The following is a 10,200-nucleotide window of genomic DNA, read 5'->3' as shown; positions in this document are numbered from 1 at the left end:
TTTATTAGTCGCCCTATGCAACTAATGCAACGGAGCCGCCGATTTCGGATCTCATCGAAAAAATACCAGTAATCCACTTTCTAAGGTTCCAGGATCGTACGCAGGAACGTTAAGCTTTATCAATATGCCAAAGGAGTAAGAAGTTAGTGATTTAATAGCTGTTCAATAACAAAATGTGGAAAAAGACATCTACATGTCAGTTCTAATACATTTGCTATTCAGTGTGTATGATAAAAAAAGGATCTTGAACAGAGGACATAACTATATTAAAGATAAAAAGATGGCAGTTGCTATCTCACATTACTTACCGAGATATATTGATGCTTATCACTAATATTTTATTTAGCCTTATGTAAGTACAAGAAGATTACTAAAAGATAATTCCTTAAACTGGTCTGCTATTGGTTTAAATTTTGTTTACAGGCAGTAGCGATGCCATTTCGGTGCTCCAGGATGCCTTCCTGTGCCGCATTCACATCATCAACTAGCTGTCTATCTTCTCCTTAGTATGGAACTTAATATATTAATCTGAAATGCATCTTCACATTTCACATAGAAAAAACAATTGAACTTATTGGCCCAGAAGTTGACGTATAAAGGGGACATAGTGGCAAAGGTGCATTTACAGAAAATAGAAATATAGAGTTTGTTAGATATTATTCTTCGTCGTTAAATCATGTGATTCTTTCGGGTTATCCACTACGATAATTTAGTGCTACTTCAAAACGACGAAATATATCATGAATCACAGATAACATATCATGTGAATCCGCAGTAAAGTTTCTTTAACATCCGGATTATGATCCTGATTTATATTTGCAATTGCCCAGTACCGTGTCGACTTCTATTTTTTTTTATATTCTATTATATTAATGTATGGTTTGCATATATACGCGTATAGTCATAGCTAGTTCTAGAAGTTAGTTATGGTTATACAAAGAGCTGTACACAGTAATTCACTTAAATTCTCTGGCACGAAATCAATGATTTAAGGAATATCAAGGATAAGATGCAGAGCGGTTACACCTTATAAAATGATGATCCGGTTAGCAATAGACTTTACAATTATGCAACCCATGCCGTAATTTATGCAAAGATTAATTCAAACGTGCCTTGCTTCTATCCTATTATAAAGAAGGAGAGCACTAGATGATAACACCATTGAATAAATTGCGTTATCTGATGGAAATGGACCTTTTAACATTTACGTACTATAAACATACATTTATCATCATAGGCTATCATGGTAATCGATTGGCATAATTCATATCGTGACTGAACTGCTTACTATTACTTACTGTCAATGTATTCGAAAGGCCTAAGACTGAAGATTGCTTTTCAGAAACTGTACAAAGAAGGTTTCGGAAGGACTATTACGGTATAATGATATAACTAATCGGCAAAGGAGCTTGTATGATCAAGAGTCTCTAAAAGGGTAAAGTTATGCTGGAGCAAGAGGGTCAATTGGAGTGACACCTTCTTCAAGCGCCAGTATTGGAACTGTAATTTCAATGCAAAATGTCCGTGTACAACAAGCTTTGTATTACTCGACGCAGTGAAAACCGTTTTATCCAAAATGTATTTTATCTAAAGGCTGATTGGAAAAATACGTCCACTTATGAAGGTACATATCATCTTAGATATTTATTTAACAAATTAACTTTCTATTTACATGGTATAGAATTTTTGTGACGGGTCGCGTAACTTCACAGGCACTCTAACGGTTTGAACAAGCTGTAAATGATTGCACCAGGCGCTATTATGTATAGACTTCACACTGTGTAACATTGTACAAGGTCACCAAACCTTTTCCTTAGGGCTGACAGATTAGTGCACTTAGGATGACCTATAGGTATTTCCCACCCAGAACAGAACTTATAAACTCAAGGTCGTTTGATATTGCATTCGACGATCCAAATTAACAGAAATTACTAGTAATAAATTACTAAGGGAATCAAATCGATACGCAACTCAATCTCAACTTTGTGAGAACAAATTCCAACGTTCATTAGCTTGCCAAATCTGTGAACTTAAAAGTTCGTAATAGATCACACAACTCTAGATAAGGATACGTCGAAGCTTGTAATACAAACAAAAATAAACAAAGTAATTTATTTTTTATATATTGCCAGAAACTGCTCATCGAAATAGTACATATAGTAATTTTCAAACTGAAAATTCATTATGTGGAGTACAAAATAATTACTTCAGTTGTCTTTAAAGGTAAAATATAACGCCTTGTTTATTATTTGTTTTTATGATTAGTTATCAAGCATTAATTCTCGTTTCTTATTGTACCATGCTCCCTTTCCCACACCCATTCATAAATGCTATATACTATCAATTATAGTAAGTAGCTCACGATGTATTTAATATAACACTTAAGAACCTATATTCTATACAGTTTGAATGAAGAGCTAGATAAAATTACCAGTAAAAAATAGGAATTGCCTAGTCCATTTTACATTAATGCCATCCAACACTTGACCGTCATGTAACAGAAATCAACAGATAAGTAATCGCGCATCTTTTTAGTGACGTTACATATCGACAGCATTCCTGTGTAGACTAGATATGATGTACGTTTAAGAAGAGTTGTCATATGTTGACGTCTTTGTTGGCAGCTACACGACACATCGCTCGGGCTGGATCAGGTCGTATAAAGGTATATGATCCCGTAGAAATATAGGTGTTAAAGACAATGGCGTCAAATTAGAAGCGGCCCTGTGCAAACATGTCCAAGATCCAAAATTGTCTTAATACATCAATTTACCACTTTTCTTTCAGGTATAACTGTACCTATAGAAGCTGTCAATCGACAGCAGTATGTTCGACAGGAATGCCCTTCTTAAAATAGCTTCTTCTCATACGAGAATAGGCCATGAACACCACCTTCTTGCTGAGCTGACACGGTTCTCTTTTCGAATTTTACATCGCCCGAGAACATTTGCTGGCGGAGAGAAGTTACTGACCTGTAAATAAAAGAGCAGTATATGAAATATGATTTGATTGCCCTTTGAACAATCAAACCGCACTAATTCCTCTGTTTAATTTAAATAGCGTTCTTCTGTTAGATTCTGCCATCATTATGGCTATACTGCCAGGGTACAGTCAGATGTTACGCAGTATTTTATCAGCAAGTATCAAAATACCTTCACTGTTGTTTATAAAACGTCGCATGTTTAGAGAGAATACCAAATGAGTATTATTTATACGGCAGTTGCATTCCATGGGTATTTTGTCACAAGCTACTACCGTATAGTCGACCTCGCAAAAAACGAAAAGGGATTATTCTAATATCGTAGCAAGTCAGACTCCACTTGCATTCAGTAACAGGTATTTCGCATACTTCCAATATGAGTATATACTGAAAAACACCTATTTGGTAACGATGTTAAGAAAAAATGTGATTGAAGCTCAATTATAAAGTAGTCATTATAAATACAAGAAGAATAATTTTCAAAGGCATGGCAAGAATGGAATAGTCAAAAACATAAATATGTTATTATACATAATGATTTCTTAGTATCGATATTTACTTGACGCCGATATCCTGGCACCCGTATTTCAATCCAGTGATGAGGTAGGGCACGTAACGATGGATAGACCCTTTGTCCACTATGGTACCAGTTACGCCCTGGGCTACTCTAACCTTGTCTTTTTGACTCTGGTGATACCTGTGGAAAAAGCAAAAATAGGAAAAAATTTGCAAAGTGACAAAATTACAGATAGTAATTCTACATATATTGGGGCTTACTGTACTTCATGCAAATTACGGAATTCTCATACATTTATCCTATTCAAGCGTATATTCTGAATATATTATTTAATTAGGGAACAAAGAAGTAACATATATTTACTTGCAATTCTTTCAGATTTATCGTAGCATAGTGGTACCTGGACAGGGATGCCTTGCCGGAGTCCATCGCATCAAGAGAACCCATTCCGCGATATTTTTTTAAGCGTACGCCGTCCGAATAGAAGTATTCGCCAGGCGATTCGGTAGTTCCAGCAAGCATGGAGCCCATCATGACAGCGGAAGCACCCATTGACATTGCTTTAATAATGTGGCCCACTGAGCTAATTCCTCCATCGGCAATACATGGAACTCCAAAACGCCGCGCGTACTCCGCCACGCTATAAATTTACGCAAAATCTTACCATTGTTATTTTTACGCTCGCCGTTTAGGAATCAAACTAAGTTTCGTCGTATCGTACACAACTACATATAATGACGATATAAGAACTAAGTCTATATTAATACATTTTTCTACATACGTAATGGATAAATAATTAAAAAGTAGTAACCAGGCAGGTAAGCATGAAACCTACCGATATACAGCCGTGGCCTGGGGTCTTCCACAGGCCATAACCTCCTGCGTGATGCAAATTGAACCGGATCCCATACCAACACGAAGACCATCACATCCGGCGTCAATGAGGTTCTTAGCCTGGGCTGATGTGACGACATTGCCTGCAATCACTTCAACCTTCGGATAGGTTGTCTTAATAAACTTGATCATGTCAATCTGATACTTGGAGTTGCCCTGTGACGAATCAAGAACGATAACATCCACTCCAGCATCGACAAGAAGCTTTAATCGCTCTTTGTCAGCTTCCCGGGTCGAAATAGCAGCCCCTACCAGTAACTGCTTATTTTCGTCTTTCGACGCCATAGGGAAATCGCGATTCTTCTTCAAATCAGTACGAGCCATGAGTGACACGAGCTCTCCGTTTGTATTGATAATAGGCAATTTTCCCTTTTTACTTTTTTGAAGAATTTCGTTGGCTTCGTTCAAGGTGATACTGCTGGGGGCGGTTACCAAATCCTTTAGCGGAGTCATTAGTTCACTAAGTTTCGTGCTCAGATGCTCATCCGCAAGAAAATCGATGTCCCTTGACGTGACCATACCAAGCAACTTGCCACCAACCACACCGTTCTCAGTGATAGGAACACCAGCAAAACCATACCTAGATTTAATGTCCAACACATCACTGACACAATTGTCCGGGCCTAGAACTTTTGGGTCGTGAATAAAACCATGCTTGTATTTCTTAACCTTCTCTACCTCCTCGGCCTGAAATTCCCCCGTGCAGTTGTGATGGATAATGCCAATACCGCCTTGTAGTGCCATGGCAATGGCCATATTTGACTCGGTAACGGTGTCCATAGGGGAGGATACCAGGGGAGCATTGAGCATGATTTTCTTTGTGAGCTTTGATGACAGTTCCACCTCATCAGCGGCGAAGTCAATGTAGCCAGGTAAAATCAGGAAGTCGTTGTAAGTAAGACCATCGCCCATACTAATTAGTTGTGCAGCCGTGTAGCCATCATCACTCGACACGGCGTGTTTCGAGGCAGCCATGTTTTTTTCTGAAAAATATAAAAACAGAGAATATGCTCTTAAATGTTAAACATATTTGCCTTTTTTTTTTGCTAGCTTGACATGCAGCCTCACTTTTCATGCCTGCTACTGATAAAATTAATGGCGATTTTTGTAAAACTGTAAAGCTTTTGTTATTTTGATCACGGTCACTGTTAACTTCATTTAGCAAGCCGCAGTTTTTTAACAAAATAAATTGCTCCAGCCTTCATCTTATCCTTACTTACATAGACACCAGAAGCTTCGTCACTAAACAAGAGACCAATTTGCAGGCCAACTGGAAGAGCCAGAGAGACTGACACAGTAAAAGAAGTCCTTTGATCGCGATAAACTCAATTTGTTGATGAAAGGCTTGCCGTCCTAAATAAGATAACAGCGATAAGGTAGTGCGAGATTTGCGTCCCGAGATAACGTTCTCAGGCAAGGCAGACTTGCAGTAGCGATACGAAACAGTCGAAAGAGAAGATAACGAGAACTCTTGCGTATGCGCGCTCGTGAGGGGCGCACGAGCCCGGGCAAGCAATCGGTAACTTGGTAAGGGAAATGAACACAGACCGACGGTGCAGTGACGCAGTCACCACTACGACGACCAGCAGCAACGGCAGCAGCTGTACTGGACGGGTATGATCACGTCGGCGATGCCAGCCGGTGTTTCGTTTGTGATAGCTACTGCTGCCGCCGCCGCCGCTTGATATCTTTGACCTGAGAAGCACTGAGCATTGAGGAAAGCTGTTACATTAGGGCCAGACCAATGAACCAGGATTGGCGAACCTGAAGTACCTCTTAGAGTCTTGCTCCATGTCTTTTTATATCGGTTCACAACATTACTGCAATAACTACGCAAATTCAGATTTCTAGCATAGAAAGCGCCATATTTTTAAGATGCTCACGAAATGATGTTATGCGCATACGTGTTAGTCCATATTTTAATAACATTCAAAACGTACAAAATATTTTGCGTATAACGACACAGTATGAAGGACATACTCTTGCTTAAAATACGTCTTTTTCTTGCCTCTGATAAGATAAAAGTTATGTAGAGGTTAGAGCAAATTTTAGCTTACGTTACTTTAGCTAGGATTTAAGGCACTAATCCATTGTTATTAATATATCTTAAAACATAGATCGTTTTTGCGGAAGGCCCCATTAATGTGATGCGCCTTTATTTAAAAAAGTAACTATTTAATTATAGCCTTTCAAACTTAACAGATGGCCATATATTCCCGAAAGACATTCGAGCATCATAAGGTAACCAGGTAGGTCTGTATAGTTCAAACACTGCAAATTAAAAAAGATTCTACAATCATAAGAGTATTAGCCTAACATACAACTCACATAAACTACAAAAAAAAATACAAAAATAATACAGAGCAAATAGGACCAATCTACTTGTATTTATGCACAACAGTATGGTGTGGAATCATTGAGTCATTTCACTAAGTAACAAGGTTGTATGAATACCAGCAATTGTACTGCTAATGGCCGCCCACAAGCTTATGGAGCTTTAGCAGGTAAACTGTACATCCGCAAACAAAAACGATAATAAAACATAAGTTATTGGAAATTTTACATATCGAACCCTGCTACTGGCATATGATTGGCGTTGTTGTGGAATGTCACACAAAAGAGTACCTAGGGCAAGTATAACTTAGAAACTGCCGAACTACATGAAACAAAAACGAGTAGTGAAATATTGTATCATCTATTTGCCTACTAAGGTCACGCACTAATCTCAAATATTCAAAATTATGAATGACATAATGATGTCTGCATTTACTGCGCACACTTTTGTGATGCACCTGGACTAAACCAAACATGTCCATCGTACTACACATTTCCGTCTCTTTTAAAGAATAGAAAAGCAACGTCATTGAAGGTGTTCGCAAGATGTCATTGAGAATAGCCGAAAAACAATCAACTCTCACAGAGTCTATAAAAATAATCGTTTAATAACGATTAAGATGCTGATTTTTCACTGATAACCATTACAAGGTGCAATATTGCGGTAGCAAGTCATGATTAAACCTACGGGAAATTAAACTTCAGTGCTTTTAGAGGAACGCGCCCCCTAAACTAACCCCAAAAACAACGGTTTAAAAGAAAAGCGTTTGAATTATGGAATCACGGTTGATCTCTATGGTAGCATGTGGCGCCATATAACTTATGGTTGCAGTCGCGTACAAAAAATATAGGCAAATCACCGAAGCAAAAACGATTCGTCTTATGTAAATAATTCTGTCTTAACGCCTGAAGATCAGTCCCATATACATATTGCCACGCACGTAAATGATTCTACTTCATGATGTGTCAATTTCATTAACACTATTCAGTGGAATTGCAACTTACAGCCTGGCACGCGTCAAAACATAGATAAACTCTGTACCATGCTTTGAGTTTATATATATAAAATATATTTAACTCCTTCGATCCCATTTGATCGTTGTACTGATAAAAATCTACCTTTTTTCCAACATTAAGCTCATGCCTTCTCCAAAATGCTATATCCTTTTTTCGATGCTATATCGATTTTCCGCACTTTTTTGCCGGTTGGGCAGCAGTGCCTTCTACTGTGTGCCTAGCAATCCCAATTAGATGAAGTTCCCCGTTGACAACTGTAAAACTTTTATTTCGAGTTATAAAGAAGATCCCACGATAATTTATCAACTACACCGAATGCAGGACGTGTCTCAATGGTAGGCGTAGTGTAACTCACTATCACAAGAACCACCATTTTTCCACCGCCGATTACTATCGCTTTACAATCAGTTGAGTTGCTGTCTATTCCATTTTGGCCCAGACATACTTTTCGTAATCACTCTATTAGAATGCTTTTTCGCATAAACAGATTATGGCTTATGTTATCCCTGTCGTAAACTTGCTTGTCGCTACACTTCAGGAGGCTTTTAACTTTGAAGTTATTACTGTTTTCCTCATCGTCCATAGAGGACTGCACGATTATACACTTATATGCAGAATTTTCACGTTACTAAAATATCGATCGCAATACTCATATTACCCAAACAGTCAGATAGTCACTAGGTGCAGTGACTGTTTGAATTGGCAGATTGCCGTGGTTAAAGCACTTGTCGTGGCTTATCTGGCCATTTGTAACAGGTGGATAACAGATCCCCGCTATAAAAGCGCAGCTGTATTTTCTTGAAAATTCTTACAATGTAAACACGTACTTCTAATGCAAAAAAGAGATAGATGACGAAAAACAGAAGCGATCCAAAGTATCAAATTTTTAATAGTAATTTATTCACTGATCTCTTTGTACTTCCTGATGTTAAAAGGCAGAAATCCAATGGCATAGAATATTTCAAATACATTATGTTCCTCATACATACACAAATATAGAAAAGAGCATAGTTCTCTTTGTTTTTATTATTTTCGAAATGAGATCAGTGTTAACTTTGATTAATTGTTCCAGTGAAGCTACAGTTCTAGGCAGCCCCTATCATGATCGCTACTATAAAAAAACGTCGAAACGTCTCATTGGATTCCTGTCATCGATTTTAGCTATTGTAGTCCTTTTTATAACTCGCTTATAACTTGGGCAACTTTTTTTGGCATTCGATTACAGAACGGGGTAGGTCTACGGGTCGATTAGCAGACAGATTCGAATGCTTGGCCAATGTTCTCAGGCTAAAAGATAGAAGTCACTAATTGAACATGTTGAATCCGGCCCATTTTATTGTTGAGACTTATCTGCTTAATTAGCGAAATTCACAAATCATTTATGCGATTTAAAGGCAAATCGGCATTATATTTTCAGTAACTGCACTCTTTTAGTTGATCATTGTTCTGTGTTTTCAAATTCAGATTACTTGTTTTGTTTGATAGCAAAACCCCATAATGAAAACTCTAGTCGTCTTTCAACAGTCATGGGAACGTTAATTACATTACAAATATGTATAATCTCAATCACAATCATAGTAACAGATGCACCACACAAAAAATTAAATTAATATATATGACACCAAACAACATAATCTACCACATTTTTCTAGGTATATTTCAGGTACAGGGATGAGTTAAAATAACAACCTACTCGAAAACTGCTTTAATGTGATTCAAGAGCTGCCCAATTCTGAACTAAAAACTAATTCTGAACACAAGGAAAGACCCAATTGTCTACCAAGGTTTTTGCTAAAGCTTTACTAAGCTGCGCTACTTCTCTAAGTACCGGCAAAATTAATTCAAAGGTAACCGGTGGTTAAGAATCTTATGTATCTCGTTGTAAGTGAGTCCCCCCATCTGTCATGTTTTGTTATGTAAAACTATTATTCAGATCAAGTTATTTTGAGAGTACGTTAAGATATCTGATAGTCACTTCATGGGCTAGAGACTCTATAACACATACAACAATCAGAGCGTAGATGGGTAACACTTAGCTGATTATAACCATAAAATATCTGAGTGGAATAGATGATCATGTTGTATCCACTTCTCTTCCGCTATATAGATCAACTTACCTTATTCAGGTCCGACACCGTTAGAGATTAACCCGCACAAACACGCGACCACTAACCATTGGCTACAGACTTCTTCACTACCTTCACTAATGATACGATCGCGGTGGCAAAGTGGACCTGGCTACTGGCAGGTAAACAATTCCTCTTTGCCTGCGTCGTCTCGAGTCAGCGAAACAACACTCGAACCAAAAGAAAATAAAGTTAGAAAAAACAAAATTATCTTCATCCGTTACTTGATTCGTGGGTTGCTATTGTTGTCGTTGTCGTTGTCGCTGTCGGCAGTGGCCGACAACAGCGATACGACACGAGCTTCACCGACGCCGCGCGCTCACTCGCTACTC

At 38.1% G+C, this 10,200-nt stretch overlaps 1 protein-coding gene and 1 long non-coding RNA gene across 7 annotated transcripts in view; one reads left to right on the top strand and one right to left on the bottom strand.

Moving 5' to 3' along the window:
• Window positions 1-2,642, top strand: part of LOC147759024 (uncharacterized) — an 87,578-nt gene extending 84,936 nt beyond the window's left edge. For all 3 annotated transcript variants that reach the window (XR_015319776.1, XR_015319775.1, XR_015319774.1), the window contains one exon: window positions 424-2,642. This is a non-coding gene — a long non-coding RNA (uncharacterized LOC147759024). The remainder of the gene's footprint in view (window positions 1-423) is intronic.
• ras (Inosine-5'-monophosphate dehydrogenase ras) lies at window positions 1,617-10,198 on the bottom strand. 4 transcript variants are annotated; one of them, XM_086978342.1, is made up of 7 exons: window positions 9,860-10,198; window positions 5,612-6,096; window positions 4,333-5,374; window positions 3,865-4,137; window positions 3,540-3,677; window positions 2,893-2,972; window positions 1,617-2,724 (listed from the first exon to the last, which is right to left on the bottom strand). In XM_086978342.1, exons 3-7 carry the CDS (start codon window positions 5,364-5,366, stop codon window positions 2,708-2,710), a joined length of 1,542 nt encoding a protein of 513 aa, XP_086834468.1. In that variant the 5' UTR covers window positions 5,367-5,374; window positions 5,612-6,096; window positions 9,860-10,198; the 3' UTR covers window positions 1,617-2,707. The 4 variants fall into 4 exon arrangements, with proteins under 4 accessions (XP_086834468.1, XP_086834466.1, XP_022660176.1 ...); XM_086978340.1 differs by having other exon boundaries at window positions 1,617-2,972; window positions 9,860-10,194; XM_022804441.2 differs by having other exon boundaries at window positions 1,617-2,972; window positions 3,898-4,137; window positions 9,860-10,188.
• Between the last annotated feature and the right edge of the window lie 2 nt (window positions 10,199-10,200).

Source organism: Varroa destructor, unplaced genomic scaffold (genome assembly GCF_002443255.2).
Source record: "Varroa destructor unplaced genomic scaffold, Vdes_3.0 BEIS01000001.1, whole genome shotgun sequence".
Lineage (NCBI taxonomy): Eukaryota > Metazoa > Arthropoda > Arachnida > Mesostigmata > Varroidae > Varroa > Varroa destructor.
This window is presented reverse-complemented; position numbering and strand designations above follow the sequence as displayed.

Excerpts from the sequence above, each read along its gene's own strand:
- ras (XM_086978341.1), bottom strand. The coding sequence starts at position 5,366 with ATGGCTGCCTCGAAACACGCCGTGTCGAGTGATGATGGCTACACGGCT. Across the intron at positions 3,678-3,864 it reads ACGATAAATCTGAAAGAATT|GTATCACCAGAGTCAAAAAG; the intron begins GCAAGTAAATAT and ends CTTTTTCCACAG. Across the intron at positions 2,973-3,539 it reads TGCCAGGATATCGGCGTCAA|GTCAGTAACTTCTCTCCGCC; the intron begins GTAAATATCGAT and ends TTTTATTTACAG.